General features: G+C 38.6%; 1 protein-coding gene and 1 pseudogene across 1 annotated transcript; both read left to right on the top strand.

Annotated features, from left to right (window-relative positions):
• The first annotated feature begins 4,234 nt into the window (after window positions 1-4,234).
• Window positions 4,235-4,312, top strand: LOC116630374 (annotated as a pseudogene).
• A 1,955-nt stretch (window positions 4,313-6,267) lies between these two features.
• OSTC (oligosaccharyltransferase complex non-catalytic subunit) lies at window positions 6,268-17,488 on the top strand. Its single transcript, XM_032400977.1, has 4 exons — window positions 6,268-6,467; window positions 10,400-10,493; window positions 12,425-12,622; window positions 16,782-17,488. Exons 1-4 carry the CDS (start codon window positions 6,329-6,331, stop codon window positions 16,798-16,800), a joined length of 450 nt encoding a protein of 149 aa, XP_032256868.1. The 5' UTR covers window positions 6,268-6,328; the 3' UTR covers window positions 16,801-17,488.
• The last annotated feature ends 1,947 nt before the right edge of the window (window positions 17,489-19,435 follow it).

Consider the following 19,435-nt stretch of genomic DNA (forward strand, 5'->3'; position numbering starts at 1 on the left):
AAGAAAAGAAATCCACATAGACACAATAGAAATCCACCACAGTCTATCTCTTATCAGTATGGTATCCACATATACCTTTTTGAACTGTGTTTAACTTAATTTTCAAATAAGGGCAGTAGCAACAATATGCTTTCTTCTAACGTAACACAACTATCCTTCATACAACTGTAACCTGCTCTCTCCCAAGAGAAAACAAAGTCCTTTTGTTTATTTTTGGGTGAGAATCATCCCTCTTCTAGATAAGTCATATTCCTTTTTCGATATCCAGTAACTTAAATACTGAGAGGTCAAATATTATCAACAAATATTATACTATATGTGGTGGGAGAATAGGAAACAGAAAGAAAAAATATTCATTAACATACATACAAATATATTCACATTGAAACAAGGAAGAAATACTCATAACTATCACAGTGCTTATTTCTACAACCGCTCACATGGTTGTAGCTGGTATTTATACTTACAGTTTTCCACTACCTATTCCATAGTCCTTTTGCCCTCAGCAGAAACTTACAGCTGGTTGTAGTTCTTTGTCTGCCAGAGTGACCTACAACTTAATTCCTGAGAGGTCTGGGCCATTACCGGTCCTGCCCTAGTTGTTATTTTCCATGGATTTTAATCATAGAATATGGGGGGACTAAGAGGCACCTCTGGGAATCTCCTGCATCCTAAACACACTCCTCTTTACTGACATTTTGTAGTGGCAATCAAATTTTCCCATGAATGTCAGGCTCAAACCCCCTAGTCAATATAGCACCCCTTACTTGCTTTTTGATTCACTGGCATGAGCGCACAGAAGTGGTAAGGTGATGGTTTCATCTCTGTTTAGTGGAACCATTGATGTGTCCCTTGGTGGAAGGATTCATTTCCTGGAACTAAAACTTCTAGACCAGCAGAACCCAAAGTTGTAGGGAATGGGAAACAAAAATCTCATTAGGGCATCACTAGAAGTAACAATGAGAGGAGCTGCTCCCATTTTCTATACTTGATTCCTGGACTTGTGAATCCTGGTTCTAAGGAAATGGGCACATATATTGATCACTGATTTACAGCACATGCTGCATCTTGACAACCATTGTTTGAGCTCCAAGAGGTGTTGACATTCAGCTGGCATCATAACTGAGTTTTCAAAAGGCCATTCCACCATTCCACACAGCTGCTTCAAGGTGATGGGGCACATGTGAAAACCAGCGAATTCCATGAACATGAGCCACAATTCATTTGTTGTCAAACAAGTTTCTTGGCCAAAGCAATGCTGTGTGGTATACTGTGATGATGTGTAAGGCATTCTTTAAGTCCACACAATGGTGATTTTTGTAGCAGCATTGTGGGCAAGGAAGAAAAATTCGTATCCATGTAGTGTCTATTTTAGTAAGAACCAAGTGCCTACTGGAAGTGGTCCTATGTAATTAACCTACACCAAGCGGGCGGCTCATCTTCCTGGACAATGGTGCCATTTTGTGGGCTCATTGTTGATATCTACTATTGGCAGTTTGGGTACTCAACAGTAGATCTAGCCAGATCAGCCTTGGTGAGTGAAAGTCCACGTATGACCTCCATCCCTGCTGTCATGGCCACTTTGTTTGTGGGCTCACTGGGCAAAGACAGGAGTGACTGGGGAAAGAGGATGACTGATGTCCACAGGATGGATCATTTTACCCACCTGATTATGAATATCCTTCTCTACATATGTTGTTCTTTGGTGAGTATGCACATGGTGCACAAATATCTTCATACTTTGAAATTTAAAGATAGGTCTATCTCCAGACCTCCTCAACAAATTTCCAGTTGTGTCCTTCTAATTCCCTGGCCATCCAGCCAGCCAAATAATTAGTCACTGCCCATGAATCACTATAGACCTGCAACTCTGGCCATTGCTCCTTCCAGGCAAAATGAACAACCAGGTAGACTCTGACATTCTGCCCATTGGAAAGATTTTCCCTCATCACGTCCTTCAAGGGAGGCTCCCTCTAAGTGAGGCTGTTGTGCAAAGTCATTTACTTTCATGTACTGCAAGCACATTGTGCAGAACTACCTGTAAAACAGCCCCCCCTTCTCTCCTTGAGTTAACTGGTCATAGGCATTTTCCATAATGCCACAGGTGTAGGTTCGGAGAGAAGAGTCAATGTGGCAGGGATGTGGGTCATGTGCATCTGGATTATTTCTCATGCAATGTAAATATATATTTAAGATCTACAATGAGCCTGCTCTCCCATATAACTCTTTCATTTGATGATGCAATGCTGCTGTGGACACCCATGTTTATGGGTTGATAGGTTTGACAAAGCCAAATTGGTGATGGAGTGTTCAGGTCTCATGGTAACTTGTTGCCCTTGGTCAATGGCATAGACTCTGCTAAGGTCCAATGGCAGGCCAGAAGCTACTTCTCAGTGGAGATATTTATCTGCAGAGGGATGGCATAGGTTTGCTGCAAAACTCTAGGGCTTCGTGCTATGATTCACCTAAAGGGGCTTGTCAAAAGCTCCATAGAGGCTCCCTGGCTGCCACAGACATTACAAGTGATAATGGATCTGCTGGGTTATATGGCCTGAGTGACAGAGCAGTTCGCTCAGCACACTGGACCTATTGCAGAGGCTTTGCTTATTCTGGGCCCCACTCAAAACTAGCAGTTTATTGAATTACTCATTAAACAGATGGGAATAGCATGAGCAGATGAAGTCACTACATGATTAAATATACTTTAATCTGCTGTTGTTCTCCAAGATCCTTTTTTTTTTTTTTTTTTGTAGAAGGATTGAATTGGCTAACTCAATGGGATGTGGTAGGAATTGCCACTCTGCAGCTTTCAAATGTTTGACGGTGGCATCAGTCTCTGCAGTCATCTGGTTTTTGGCTTTGGTAGGTAAAGGCCTTTCTATTGGTTCCACTTAGTCTTTCCTGCCATAAGAGCCCTCACTCTATGGGTCAGGACACCAATGTGGGGATTCTTCCATATCTGAATATGTTTATGCCAACTGTACATCTTAGAATTAATCCCCACATTCTCACCATCTCTAGAAGGAGAAGTAAAATGAAAGCAGTGATGAAAGGAAACTCGTTCCATGTGTCCCTGTTGTTACAATGGGCATGTACCTATGTTTTACTTGTGAATTTTCATTTTCAAAATTTTAAATAATAACAATGATAACAACAAAATTCACAATCTAATATTGTATTAGGAAGAATTTGATACACGTGAGACATGATAGTGCCTCACCCGGTGCCCAGTTAAGCTGGGGAAACAAACACACTCATGCTTAGACAGAACCCAGAGGTTCGTGAGACCGTCAACACAGCTGCTAAACGTCTTTGTAAATTAATCCGGGCTAGAATTGTGTATTGTTATCTGACAAAAAACCAAAAAAACAAAGCTATTAATTTCCTCCCTAATACATATGCAAAAGAACTAAAGTCAATAGTATCCATAGTCTTGATAGCTCTAGTTTGTTTAAAATTTACTTAAAAACTTATTTGTGGGATTGTCCTTCTTTTGACTGGCAGGGCTGTTCCTGACTTTTAGGCTTTTAATTAATATTTCCTACATTAAACATGAAAATCTTTGCAGACATCAGTTTTATGCTTGTTTCTTCCTTGAGTGTATATTTGCTTGTGCATAGTAAGAATCAATCATTTTTGCTTTTATGTATAAGTAACTTAAAATGATAGGCTCTACTGTATACAGTGTTTTAAATCTGTGTTTCTTCCAACATTTGCCCTTCTTCATCTATATAAAATATCCACCCACTGAATAATTCAATGGTATGTTTACTTAAGGGTATGCTCTAATGTCCATGGTTATATTCATTATTTCCTTGGTTTTTGGTTACAGAGTTTATGTTGTGTTTAACCAAAACATTTTCTGCAGAAATATTTTTGGTTAAGACACAGATGGTAACAGATGTACGTTTTTATTCATAAAAGGTTTTTTTTTAATACTTGGTTTATAGAATATTACAAAGTCAAATTGGAAAATATTTCAAATTTTAAGATGTTAAAAATAATAAAGAATTGGTTTCTGGAACAAACTTACATTTTGGAACAGAGTAAAAAAGTGACAGTAATAAGTCAATAAATAGATGAATGTGAAGTTTTGACTAGGTGGTTTTATTTTTTACTAAAAAATGTATATTTTTAATTTAAAGAGTCTAGGTTTTTTCCATAATGCATATAGAATTATTTGGTCCTAAAATATAAAGGAAGAAGGATAAACTTGTCCCATCTTAAACATCTCAAGATTATACTTTCAGGGATCATTTCTACAGTTCGTTACTAGAGAAGTTTCTCTGAACGTGTAGAGTACCCACATTAAACATCTCAAATCTTATTTCCATTTAGAGCAATTGCCTTTAGGTCTCATCCAATCACAGACTATACTATACTTCTTAAGTTTCACTTCTCAAGCTTCAGTTTTGTCATATGTAAAGTGCTGATAGTAGTATTTCCCTAATCGAGGCGTCATGAAGATTAAATAAGAACCAGTGTAAATCATTTAACATAGTATCTGTCAAGCAGTGGTTAATTAATATTAGTTGTCCTCCTGAAGCTATAAGGGGAGCTTAAAAACTTTTAATTTCTTACAAATCAAAACCACAATGAGATACCACCTCAGACCTGTCAGAATGGCTAAAAGTAACCACACAGGAAACAACAGATGTTGGTGAGGATGTGGAGAAAGGGGACCCTTCTTACACTGTTGGTGGGAATGCAAACTGGTGCAGCCACTCTGGAAAACAGTATGGAGCTTCCTCAAAAAGTTGAAAATAGAGCAACCCTACAACTCAGCGATTGCACTACTGGGTATTTACCCCAAAGATACAAATGTAGTGATCCGAAGGGGCACCTGCATCCCAATCTTTATAACAGCAAAATCCACAATAGCCAAACTATGGAAAGAGCCCAGATGTCCATTGACAGATGAATGGATAAAGAAGATGTGGTATATATATACAATGGGATACTACTCAGCCATTAGAAAGATGAAATCTTGCCATTTGCAACGACATGGATGGAACTAGAGGGTATTATGCTAAGCAAAATAAGTCAATCAGAGAAAGACAATTATCATATGATCTCACTCATATATGGAAATTAAGAAACAAAACAGAGGATCATAGGGGAAGAGAGGAAAAAAATAAAACAAGATGAATCAGAGAGGGAGACAAACCATAAGAGACTCTTAATCATAGGAAACAAACTGAGGTTGCTGGAGGGGAAGGGGGTGAGAGAATGGGATAACTGGGCACTGGGTATTACATAGGACTGATGAATCATTGACCTCTACCTCTGAAACTAATAATACATCATATGTTAATTAATTGAATTTAATAAAAAAGTACCTCTCAAATTAAAAAAACTTTTAATTTCTATGTTTTTCCTTATTTTTTTAAGGCAACATAATTTTAATTGTTCCAAAGTTTTGCTTATTTATAAAACTATGGGAACTTCAGAAACATTCTGCTTTATAATACCCAAAAAAACGTCCTATGTATAAATACTGGTTCTGCTGTAAACCCACTTGATTATTGCTGATATTTTGGAGATGGAGTTTTAATAAAGAGAGAAACCAGGATGATTTCAAGATTTTCGGCCAGAAAGATTTTAGCATTTATGAAGATAGGGATGGCTGTGGGAGAAGCAAAGTGGAGTAGAGGACACGCGTTATTTAAAATTTTGGTCACGTCAAAGTATCAGCTTTAGGCATCCTGTGGAGATGTCCTCTTGATATTTTTGATACATCTGGACTGGATATTTTAAAAATTTTGATAATATATTAGTTCAGCAATTATTAGTAACAATTGTTATTACTGTCCCCGCAACTATATCGGGAAGTAAATGTTCAGCAACTGGGGCTTTCTGAGTCTCTTGAAAAATCCGCTAATATAAAAGGTAGAATTTTCCAAATGTTCCCATTCATCCTGCAGCTCTGGGAACCTAGAGCGCCCGCGTCCAATCAGCTTCCAAATCCCCAGCGCCGGGGACGGGGAGGGCCTCCGATGGATTAGGTTCCCCTGCTTCTCTCGCTGGGCCACGTCTGACGCCCTGCAGGTCCTTGAAGGTACATAAATCACCTGCCTATTCGTTGGCAATAATTGAGCTTCTTATTCAAATTTATGATTAAAGAAGCTTAAAAATACATAGTTTAAAATCATATTGTTTATCCATTCTTCATAGTTTTTTCTTTTGCCGCTAGGTAGACAAACTGCCTTCTAGAGTTGCGGACCTGTAATTCTCTTCCCGGCGCACGCGCCGGCGAACGGGAGGGGCGGGGCTGTTTCCGGGTGGCGCGTGGGGCTTGAGCTCGAGAGAAGCCCCTGCCGCCACCAGCATGGAGACTTTGTACCGCGTTCCGTTCTTAGTGCTCGAATGCCCCAACCTGAAGCTGAAGAAGCCGCCCTGGGTGCACATGCCGTCGGCCATGACGGTGTACGCTCTGGTGGTGGTGTCTTACTTCCTCATCACCGGAGGTAACTCGGGCTGGCTCGGGTCGAGAGGCCCTGAGACGCGGAGAGCCGGCCCGCCGCGGAGGCGCGTCTATTCCGCTCTCAGCCCCCCGGGGGAAGCGTCTCTGTGCTCTCGATCTTTTCGGAGGGTGGAGGGAATTTCTGGGGTCTCAAGTATTAACGGCCCAAAGGTTTATTTGCCCTCACGCCCTGTTCTGTATTCTGAGAGGCTACTCTCATTGTTCTCACTGTTCTCACGCCCATTGCCTTTCCGCACCTCTAGCATCTTAGCCTAGGGATCCGAATCCAATATATCTTTCAAGCCCATATTGTTGCTCTCTTTATTGCCTGCCGTTAAGTTTTTTGACAGAGATCCTGGAGGAGTCTAGTCTTGTCCATTGTACTTCCATGGTTGGTCAAGAGCGTTTGGGACTTTTACTTTGTCTATAGTCCCTGGAACCTTGGAAAAGACTTGACAGTCCTTAGGTTTGTTAGCTCACACCTAAGGGTCTGGTGTTGCTTTTTTGCCCCGATCAACAATAAATGTCAATGGAATTTTCCGAATTCACGGTTTTGATAAATATTTGAGGTTGGAGTTAGATTTTCAGAAGGTAAGCAAAAGTTGAAGAGCAAAAGTTGAGAATTTAAAGAATTAGGAAAATAGCAGTACTTATCTGCAGAATGTCATATCCTGTTTTTTTGTTGTTGCTGTTGTTTTGTTTTTTTCAAATACAAAGTTGCAAAAGGGGCGTTGTTTTGTATAGTGATGAGTTGGCAATCCAGCTAGTCTTCCAGCCACCACCCTTTGAAGCCACAGATTCAGGATTTACTCAAGACTGTTCTACTGTACTTTCAGATTTTGGGATGTGGAGCACTTAATTTGGAAGTTATAAAATTGAAGTTTAAAGATTAGGGACAGCAAAAGTGGCTCCGTTTTTAAGGGACTAGCCATAGACGTATTTATTTTCATAGATGTGAAAAGAATTGGTACTGAAGAGGGAATCTGAAACTATGAGGGCTTGGTACTAGAATGTGATTTTGAATCTATTCCCCACTCTCAATTCAGAATCGTGATAGTTAACTTGTACTCATTTAAGTAAAATACATTTTGAATATTTTTGATATTGGTCCTAGCATTGCATTAGCATTAACATTTACTCAGCACATTAATAGGTACTGTACTGAATAAATGAAATTTAAAATGCATGTGATTAAAAAAAATAATAGAGTCTTCATCTGCTTTTATCTGCTAGCCTCTTTCTCCTAACCCTTACCCCCTTGGAGCCCAAGGCTTTGTTAGAAGCCTCACAGTTTTCCTTCTGTCCACTTATTCTCTGTTGATTGTTGTAATGGGGAGATTCTCCGCTCCAACCCCAGGGGCAGATTGCAAAGGACACCTTTTAGTGGCCAAGGCCATGAGGTATCTCATACAAGGAATCGGTTTTGCCACTGGAAAGGAGTCTCTTCTAAAAACTGTGAGTGTACTTGTATAAATAAATAATATTTATTGCTGAGAATTATTCAGCAAATAATGCATTGAGCCCCTATTAAATTCCAGGCACTTGGTACTGGGAATAATAGTCAATGAAACATAAGGATGCTGTCCTCCTGAAGCTTGTAATGTCATCGTTGAGACAGGTTAAATATCATAAATCTTTTTCCACTGAATTATTTTTTTCATTACAAATACCAGAGATTCATTGAAGGGAAAGAACAAGTTACGAGAAAATAATGGGAGTTGGGAACATCATTTATATTGGAGTGTGGTTCTTAGGGAAGTGACATGTTAGCCAAAAATCTGAAGAATTGGGGGAAAGGAAATACTAGGCAGAAGGAAAAGAATGGATAAATATGGAATCAAGAGACCAATTAGGTGGGTTTTGTAGTTGATTGAGACTAACTATGTTGGTGGCAGCAGAGATGGAGGAAAGTATAATGAAAGATAGTTTGCAAGTAGATTCAGTAGTCTTGATGGATTGATTGGATGTACGGATTGATTGGAGAGAATGAAGTATGAAGGAATCTTAACTTTGAGCATCTGAGTAGTTGGAAGGGTCATTTTCTGAGATTGAAGAGATGAAGGTTTTTTGGTGGGGAACGGTGAACCAGAGGTCACTTCAGGATATGTAATAGTTGGACATAGCCAACTACAATTAGCTGGCTATGTCAAGTTTGCTGCTGAGTCTAGAATTGAGAAAAGAGGTCTCCATTGAAATTGGTTAATAACAGATTTTTTTTGAAATCGTCTCGTAAGCCAGATATTGAAGAACATAGAGAAAGTCCCTGTTCTTAGGGAGCTTACATCTAGTTCTACTGGTGGTAACATTTGATAGGTATTGGAACACTGACCATCATTAATCATCAGCACATGGAATTAAAACCCTGGGAAGGGATGAGATCAGTTCAGGAGAGAATGTAGAAAAAGAAGACAGTGGATCAAGCCCTAAGGAACTCCCAACATTTAGTGGTTTTATAGAAGGGGAGGCCCTGCTAAAGGTGTAACAAGAAAACGTGGACAGGAGTGTCACAAAAGCCAATTTTCCTCCAAAGAAAATGGATTTAGTAAACTGGATTGAGTGCCACTGGGAAGCCTCCTAAGATAACTGAAAAATGTCCTTTGAATTTGGCAACACGGAGATTACTGGCAACTTTAGCAAGAGTAAGATCAGTGGAGGCAGATGCCAGGTTGGAGTGAGTTGAAGAATGAAGGGTAAATGAGGAAGGGGACAAAAGTTTACCTTTTTTTTTTTTTCTTTCCAGAAGGAAGTCTGACTTTGTTTCAAAAAGGAAGTATAGAAATAGGATGTTAACTAGGAGGGTTTGGAGTCAAGGGAGAGTTGATGTAGGGAAGGAGTGGTTGAAAATATAGGCAGGAGGAGAGCTAGCCAAAGGATCCAAATCTGTGAGAAGGTGAAAGGGGGTGGAGTCCTGATCATTGCAGAAGGAATCCCACATTGATAGGAGGAGGGACTCTTTCTCTCTTGTAGCCGGAAGGAAGGAGGTAAGGATGGATGCAGATGCTACTTTATAGATTCGGTGGTGGTGGAGAGATTAGGGAATTCCTGTGTGATTGCTTTGTTAGTCAAGGGTGAGGGAGACACAGTCTTATTATGCTTAAGAAAAGCTGGAAGTGAGGATGTTGGAGAATAGTAGAAAAGGTAAAGAATAGATGTTGGCAATGGGAGATTGGGGAAACTATTAATGTTGATGGACATTAGTATTAATGATCACAGTGACATTGTGACCTAAGTGATGGACATTAACGTTAATGATCACGAATCTCTAGTATTGCTTGTCTGCTTGTTGGTATGATTTAAAAATGTCTCCTTATTTTATATTTAAGCAAGAAAATTTATCTAATTACCTCTCAACTGATAGAAACATATCCAAGCATACGTGGAACATTTTCTTGAACTAAAATATAGCCTTAATATTAAATCTCCTTTATTGTGGAGAATTGGAGTATCTTGAGTATTAGAAACAGTTACTGAATGAATTTCTTTTATCAAATACCTGTTTTAGAGATAATATTCAAAAATATTGAGTTCAAGTTTTGAATGGTTTATCTAAAGTTTAGGAGATTAGCTGGGTTTCACTTGATTATCATAATATATCACAGCAGTCCTATTGAAATACAAATGAACCTTTAGAGACATGAAAACTCTAACCCTTTTTAAAAATTAGGAATCCAGGGGCTCCTGGGTGGCTGAGATGGTTAAGCGTCTGCCTTCGGCTCAGGTCATGATCCCAGGGTCCTGGGATCGAGCCCCACATCGGGCTCCTGGCTCAGCGAGGAGCCTGCTTCTCCCTCTCCCTCTGCCTTTCTCCCTGCTCATGCTTTTTCTCTCTCTCTCTATCTCTGTTTCTCAAATGAATAAATAAAATCTTAAAAAAAAAATTAAAAAAAAATAAAAATTAGGAATCCATTCTAATCTATACTATTGTCTTCCATATAGGAATAATTTATGATGTTATTGTTGAGCCTCCAAGTGTTGGTTCTATGACCGATGAACATGGACATCAGAGACCAGTAGCTTTCTTGGCCTACAGGTAACACTTACCTTTTTGAATGGTTTGGTGGGAAGGATTGTTGCTTGGGTATGGATGTTTTCTAAAAATGTAGTGAAACCTGTGGGTCCATCTGCATTTAGGTAATAGCTAAAATGCTAACTTCAGAGATGGCAGGAAGTGGGCAAGAATAGAAGTATGTTACTTATTTATAGGAAATAAAATATTTCACAGTGATTGACATGATTGCTTATTTAAAGGAAGGTATTGGTTTAAAATACATTTTGGCTATTCTGGGGATCAGCAAACTGCGGGTACCTATTTATTTGTACGTCATGTTTTATTGGAACTAGGCATGCCCATTTGTTTATATACTATCTGTGGCTGCTTTCAAGCTACAGCGGTATGTGTGACACAAACCATGTGGCCTGCAAGCCTAAGACCTGTGCCGTCTGGCCATTTAAGAAAAAAGTCTGTGGACCCCTGGATTATACTATCAAATAAAAAAAAATAATTTTGGAGATTTGGGCATTCCATTTCAGTAATGAAACACCATTCCAGTGTGGTTTGGTTCATCTGAGCAGTGCTTATAGTACTGCTTTCTAAAATCCACTTGAGGGGCGCCTGGGTGGCTCAGTCGGTTAAGCATCTGCCTTCGGCTCAGGTCGTGATCTTAGAGTCCTGGGATCGAGCCCCGCATCGGGCTCTCTGCTCAGCGGGGAGCCTGCTTCTCCCTCTCCCTGCCGCTCCCCCTGCTTGTGCTTGCTCTCTCCCCCTCTCTCTCTGTCAAATAAATAAATAAAATCTTTAAAAAATAAAATAAACTCCACTTGATAACTGTCTACCAAATATAGCTATATATTTGCATTTACACTTATTTTAATGGTATTCCTGCATAGAATATTCCCGAAAAGATTATTATGATTCTTTGGGAGTGGGGGAAGGCGATCTTGATGGTAGGGGAACCCTTCATAGTGTTGTCATTGGCACTGTTTGAATTTTGAGCCTAGTGCATGTATTGTGTTTTCAGTTAAAGCAATTAGCTAACAAAAAATACCTTCCGTCACATATACCTATGTATAAATTATCCCTTTAACAGAGGAATTTGCTTTTTGGGGATCCATGAACTCAGGGTTTTGAAAGCTCTGTATTCCCAGAAAAATCAGATATACATATATATAAAAATTTGCATATAATTCTAAGGGTTTATAGATTGCTGGAAATCCTTGTGGGGTTCATGGAGCCCTGGGTAAAAGCACTTTTAAAATTTTCCCTTTGAAACAACATTATTTTTATTGATTGATTATTAAAAAAGATTTATTTGTTTATTAGAGAGAGCGTACACACACACGAGTGGGGGGAGGGGCAGGGGGAGAGAATCTTCAAGTAGATGCCCCACTGAGTGTGGAGCCCCATGTGGGGCTTGAGTCCATGACCCACTGAGCCAAAACCAAGATGCTTAACCAAACAGATGCTTAGCCATCTGAGCCAGCTAGGTGCCCCAAGAGGTTTATTAATTCTCATAAAACTTCTAGAAACATTTCTAACCAATTCAGAATTTGAAATTGATAATAGAAATTTAAATGCCATAATTTTAAAAAGCTAAACAAAAGTTATGGGTAAAGAGTCCATATATATACACTAATTGGCTTTTTAAGCTAATAAAATCTCAGCACTGATTTTACATAGACAGATGTGTTAGTTGAGGTTTTAAAACTTTATGAATAAAAGCTCCATGAAGACACAGATTTTCGTTGTTGTATCTCCAGACCCTAGAATAGTGCTTGATACATAATAGGCTCTCAATAAATTTTGTTGACAAGAATACACAGAAATGTAGTAAAATAGTTTTACTGGTAAGAATAAAAAATTAGCACAAAAATATTTTAGCAGAAATAGGAATTTCAATCTAAAGACAAGTGTTTTATTTTTCTGGGAATTTTCACTTACTGTTTCGCTGTGGTCTTTTTCAGAGTAAATGGACAATATATTATGGAAGGACTCGCATCCAGCTTTCTGTTTACAATGGGAGGTTTAGGTTTCATAATCCTGGACCGATCGAATGCACCAAACATTCCAAAACTCAATAGATTTCTTCTTCTATTCATTGGATTCGTCTGTGTCCTATTGAGTTTTTTCATGGCTAGAGTATTCATGAGAATGAAACTGCCGTAAGTTATTAAGTACTTTTATAATCAGCAATTTAACTTTTGTTGCAAGGTGGTAAAATAATTACTTGGATCACGTAAAATCATGGGAGATTTAATTTAACCTTCATTTAAACAGATAACAGTTCTGAGAACTAAAGAAATTTATGACTTGCTCGAGGTTATAGCTGTGGTTAGTAGCCAAATTGAGATCCGTAGGTCTTTCTGAGTGTTATCTCCGTACTGTTATTTTACTGTAACGTCACTGACTGGTGATACTGTTTCTTTAAATTGCTTTTTGGTTAATCTATAAAATATGGGATTCCAGTAGTAATAGTGATAGTAGGGAATATTATTGCTGCTCTCTGAGTACTGATATAAGGAAAACCCATTAAGCCTTGGACAGGGAGTTATTGCCTCTCCAAAAAGTTGGGAAAAGGATTTCATGTGTGTGCGTGTGTGATGCAGCTAAATCTAGGATTTAAATTCTTATGAGGAAGGAATTTATGTTTGCAGGCCTGGTAAGAAAATTTTGTTGCAGAAAACATACAATATCTTTAAAACAAAAACAGACTGGTTTTATGGCAACTTTTATAATTCCATTTGAGATCGTTATTTGAAATGTGGACAAGTCTGATCACATTTCCCTATATTCTCATTGCACCTATGGATGTATTAGGAACTGCAGAAACTTTGGGCAAACATACCATACAAAGATTAGCTCTTAGTAAATTCATTTTTTAGGGAATATGTTAAACATCAAGTGTCAATGATACTGATATCTTAGAACTGATACTCCCTTATTTTATTATAAGAGACATTAAAAGGGAATACAGGAATGTGTGTGAGCTTCACAAGTTCACTTGTTCTGTGGCTTCACCTGCCCATTGTCTCTAACACATCTGGAGTAGAATGGGCAGACTTCCCCTGGGAAGTCAGAAGTACTTAATCCTGCAGTCATGTTCACATCTTAGCAGGGTGGGAAAAGAGCAGTGTTCTTTGTCAGCTGAATATCTGTGTAGCCATATAGTTCCTTCAGTCTCCTCTGCCAGTGGCTCTTATTTTTGTTTGGGGAAAATAGTTTTGGGGCACCTGGGTGGCTCAGTTGTTTAAGTGTCTGCCTTTGGCTCAGGTCATGATCCCAGAGTCCTGGGATTGAGCCCTGCATCAGGCTCTGGTTCTTCCTCTCCCTCTGTCCCTCTCTCTTGCTTGTGCTCTCTCTCTCTCTCTCAAATAAATAGAATCTTAAAAAAAATAGTTTTGGCCATTGGCTAAATTGTATGAAGAATTACGTACTTCAGCATCCTCTTTTTGTTCCTCTTTTTTTTTTCTGCCCTGTTGGTAAAGGTATATTGGTATGGAAGAGGCTGAACTTTTCCATAGCCAAACAAGAAAAGAGGAGGCTCCCAGAGAGATCAAGAGGCTACTACAAATTAAGCAAAAGAGATGGAACTTTTGTAGGCATATAGCAGAACAGAAGTAGGCTGGTTTTGCCCATAGAACGAGATTTATTTTTATTCTACCTAAGCTGCTCATTCTTCCTTATGGTTTTAGGTCCTCTCCTTAGGATGTGAGTGCTTTTCTTTTTAGCTTGGGCATTTGACATGTAGGATAATAGAGCTATTTACTGCTTTAAAAGAAAGCTTTAGAAAGTGCTTAATTCTCTGGACTGCCTCCATCTTACTGTTTCAATTATTTATGTAAATATTTGTCTTCTTGTCCCCATTTATAGGCCAGCACCCAAGATTGCTGACTAAGTGAACAATAGGAAATAGGGTATACTCCCTTTATATATAATCTCCCAGGTGTAAATTATATTTAGATTTAATCCAAGCAGAACAATGGTCTAAACAGATAATTGCTTCTTCCTGTAAATTGTCATGCAGCCTAATCTAGGATTTAAATTTTTAAGAGGAAGTAATTTATGATTCCTTTTTTGATATGATTCCTCATCTGCACCTCCTAAAGCCTGGTTCCTGGGTGCAGAGTGGGAAGAAACAGACAATTTTAGAAAAGAAATGGAAGCAACAGTATTGCATTTTCTGGAATGTTTGTAGGCCCCAGACAAGATGATGAGCCATGTCTGTGGGCCTACATGTTGCACACAATAGGGCCATGGTTAGTATCACCAGCAAGGAGGGAATATGTCTGTATTTTTGCACACAAATGATCTTTGATGTTCTAACAGTTTGATGCATAATAAGTGGAACAGCAACAACAAAAGGACATTAAAAAACACCGGTAACAAAGGGTGTTTTCAGATAAAATAAGTTGCTAGCATCTGAGATAAAGGATGGCTATGCTATGTAAGATTCATCATGATAACCTCCAGGGTTGAAGTCTTTCACAAAGAGTTTGATATCTTTAGTAAGAGGAACCTTTAAAAAGGAAAAAACAATAGCAATGAATTGGTACTTTTAGTTTTATATTTTCTTTTATGCTCTTTTAGAGACCTGATGTCTCCCCTACAGATATAATTTTACAAATCAAAACATGGCTTTATTTGATGCCATATCTTTTGTAGAAACATGGCCACTAAAAAAATGAGTATTTCTTGACTATTTACATATATGACAGTACATTTAAAGTGAAAAGTCAAATTTTAGTGCCTAATATTTTTATAGTACTAGTACAAAGTTACAGAAAACCAGTTTTCATTTTGAAAATAAAATTTTTCTCATATAATTCATAAGATACTGTATGTGGGATTGTGTCTCTGCCTTGGGTACCTTTTAAATGTGCACAGGTTTAAAGAAATGATGTTTGGGTACTGGGTGGGAGACTTTGGTATAAATTTGTGCTTGGTTCTTCTGAAAAATAATGGTCATTAGATTCTCTAGAGTCTTCACTATTAGGGTAGTTTTGACCTAAAAGAATCGTAAAAATGAAAAAAATAAGAGATGGCGTGCTGTGTCATGTGTTGATGTCCTAAAATTAGGCAAAGTGTTTGGTGGGAGTGGAGAGATGGGTTTCCGCTTTTAGGCAAGTCTGTTACAAAGCTGTATAAAATAGTCTATTGAATAGATATTATGCAACTCAGGACAAAAGGCTTGTTTTATTTTCTGTTTATTTATTTTTAAAGATTTAGTTATTCGTTTGAGAGAGAGTGGGGGGAGGGGCAGAGGGAGAGGGAAAGAGATTCTCAAGTGGACTCCGTGCTGAACGTGAGCCCTACTCCCGGCGCTGACAATTCCAAGACCGTGAGATCATGACCCGAGCTGAAACCAATAGCCGGATGCTTAACCGACTGAACCACCCAGCCGCCCCCAAAAGGCCTGTTTTAGTCAGAGTGACAAAAATTGCCTTTTTAGCAGTTTGAGCTGGTGTTTATTAAACCTGATGAGAAAAGCTAGGGAGCTCCTGCCTAAGTCCTAAGATCATAGGATCAGTTCGGAGAAAAAATTCTAAAGGAAGGGGGAATGAAAAATAAAAGTAAGAAAATAATAGTACTTTACTCAATTAATGTCATTTAGGGACTAGGAGAATGCATATACATGATTTTTCTGTGTAATTGAAATTTAATTCTACATGTGCTAAAAAACGTTATTTTACTCCTTTTTGACAGGCCACTTTCTGAAGTGTTTGTTTTATTGCCTCTGTAACATTCACATTTGTATTTAGCAGATATTTATTATTTGATAACTGTTACTTGCTGGACACTGAACATGAAGCCTAATTTTGCCTTCTTAACTCAGGGTCCTTTTACATTTAGACTTAAGTAGACACAACAGCACTTTTCAGTTTTTTAGTTGATTTCCTTAGTGTAACCCGCCATTTCTCCATATTATTATTGTATACCTATTGGCATTTTCCTGTCCTTCCTCTTCATTTTGTTGTTAATTCTATGATTTGAGGAAATAGATAACCTAGCTGTGTGTTTGCATTTTAAATCAGTCCTGGTTGAAGGAGAGCTTCATGCCCTGCAGGTGTGTGAGTGTCTTTTCATTTGCTTGCAGGTTTGGAGCATATTGGTTTGTAACTTTATTCTTTGAGGGGAAAGGATAATGGAAATGAAGCCCAGTAATGTAGTCATTTATTGGGGAGGCAAGATGCGAAATAAAAACCATAAGGAGGAATCACACAGTTACATTTTCAGATTGTCATTTGATTCATCATAAAATTCGGGCGCTTCGAAACGTTGCTTTGTATTCACTTTTTGTGTTTATAAATTTTATTCCTACAGGGGCTATCTGATGGGTTAAAAAATGCCTTTTGAGAAGAAATCAGTGGATATTGGATTTGCTCCTGTTAATGAACTTTTAAAGGCTGTACCAATCCTCTGATGTAAAATATGGAAAAAGAGTGAAACAGCAGAAAAGCAGCATCTAGTGAAAAATCGGAAGCATATTAATGCTTGAACTAGAATGTCTGCTTGGTATCAAAGAGACAAGCTTATCACGGTATTTTTCCTGCTGGCCTATACTGATGTACCAACAATGTTAAGTGACATTTTCTTCTTAGTTTTTCATTTCTTAAAATATACTCCATTTCTACAACTATAATTGAATAAAGTGATTATTTTTTACAGCCCCCTTAACATTTTTTGGAGATGACATTATTTCCAACTTTCAAAAATTAATGTAAAATCAGGAAGCAAGATCCCAAAAGCTGAGAACTCTGGACAGATGATCAGCTTTACCTGTGGTGCTTTGCCTTTAAACAGAGTGTGTGACAGTACATTATTCAGATACGTATGCAAGACTGTTTTCGTGCACAATAAGATGTGTGAAAGGAGCAGAAATAAATAATTTTTCTAATTAATAACTTTTATATTTGTGTTTCATGAGACTGATGTGCTGCCCACAGCGCCAAGAAGGCCACTTACGTATGTGATTTATTTTTTTAAAGATTTTATGTATGTATGTATGTATTTGACAGAGAGAGCCAGCGAGAGAGGGCACACAAGCAGGGGGAGTGGGAGAGGGAGAAGCAGGCTTCCCGCTGATCAGGGAGCCCGATGCGGGGCTCAATCCCAGGACCCTGGGATCATGACCTTAGTGGAAGGCAGATACTTAACTGACTGAGCCACCCACACACCCCTATGTATGTGATTTAATTAACTGATGGTATGAACTTTTTGGTCCATAATTATTCATTCTTGTGACTCTCTTAAGCTACTCTTAGTAGGTCTAAGGTCTCAAAATGTAGTTGACAGGTTGTCTTGTGAGGTTGCAATTCTGTATCCCTATAAATATTCAAGCACGGGCTGCATATATATGTTGTAAATGTGGTTGTATGAGATGAAAACTCCCTTCAGGCGTTCATTTTCAGTAATTAACAGAATTTTGAGCACATCTAAAAACATCTCTACACCAGTCGGGTCTTGCCCTTCTAGGCAGGCCTTTTGGTTCTCCCTGACTAGCCGTGAACGTCACTTCTCTAGTGGCTCCATTACTTCTTATCCCAAGATCTTTAAGTTTACAGAAAAATTCTCTCAGGTGATTTTTTTTCTGATTCCAAGGATGATTTATATGTAGCCATTCATTAAGTTAAAAGATTCATTTATTCAAAAAGTTTTAAGTACTTACTATATGCCAAGTGGCCTTGAGGACTATAGGGGTGAATAAGACAGATAAAAACTCTGTATTCATAGAGCTTATATTCTTGTAGGGAAGCCAGATAAACAAAAGAGAAAATGATTGTGAAATGTCAGATACTGATAAATGCCAAAAACAAAAATAAACGGAAGTTACTCGTCTGTACTGTAGTGATGAGAGACGTGGGGAGAGGAGGTTGTTCTCCCTCAAGGCTCAGAAAAAGGAAAACAAGACCTGCGTTTACTCACCAACTTTAAAGGCTTGATGTAACTTTAATTGTATTTTCTGTTATTTGGCGATATTTTAAAACCTTGGTTAAACCAGATGGACAGAAGATAACTTAGGACCTCAAAAGGCCTTTTCCTAAACTGAGTAGTGAACAGTTCCTGTTAAACACCACAAGATGGTGCTATTGAAGTTTGGTGTGTTTTAGTCTGCTCTTTTAAGGTTTTGTTTTTGTTTTTATCATAAAGTAAATGTATCTTTGCTGAATACAATGAAATATATTTAAATAACTGCTGATAAAATTGCAGGGTTTTATGTGAAGAAAAAAATCATTGTGTCTTGTACTGGACTTAAAATGCTTTTAGGATGCAAATTAAAATGGCACAGGCTGAAGGAAAGCCTTTCAAGTATTACCATTATTAACATCAGCAGAAGTTAAGTGAATGAGAAAGAGACTATACTGATAGGCTAGATTGGAAACAAACTAGTCTGATTTTACTCCAGGATTCTCCAGGAGTCGATGCTAACATGGAGTGAGGAGTGCAGAATGGTCCAGTGAAGGGTAAAGCAGACATGCAAGGCTAACCAGGGGATGCTGCCATTCGGTGCTGCGGAGCTGACAAAGTAGCCGGCAGGCCCATGGGAAACTCCGGAGAAGAGACTGCCTGTTGGAGCAGTTGGGTGGAAATGGCTAGCCCTGCTATCACTGCCGGGTCTTTGGCCTGAGGCCACCTCGAGATTAGCAGGATCGTGGCCAGAAAGCTGAGATGTGAACCCTGACAAAGCCAACAACTGGAGGCTGCCACCTAGCCCCACGCCTTGCAGTTAGCAGTGAGTCGGTCAAAGGGATCTGCCACAGATTCATGAAGAAAACATCATAGGATTAAAACGAGAAGAAACCCTGTGTATCTAGATAGTAAAAGAAACTGTACTCTGATTGTCAGTCCTTGAATTGGGAAGTGTGAGGTGACTTAGGTTCTCAGTAAATGGTGCATACCTGAAGTGTAGAGCTGGGATAAAGATTGTTCTCCCGTTCTGCTAGTGAGTAAATGGAGATTCGTTTCCTGCAGCACTT

The sequence above is a fragment of the Phoca vitulina genome, unplaced genomic scaffold (assembly GCF_004348235.1).
Source record: "Phoca vitulina isolate PV1807 unplaced genomic scaffold, GSC_HSeal_1.0 scaffold3, whole genome shotgun sequence".
Taxonomy (NCBI): Eukaryota; Metazoa; Chordata; class Mammalia; order Carnivora; family Phocidae; genus Phoca; species Phoca vitulina.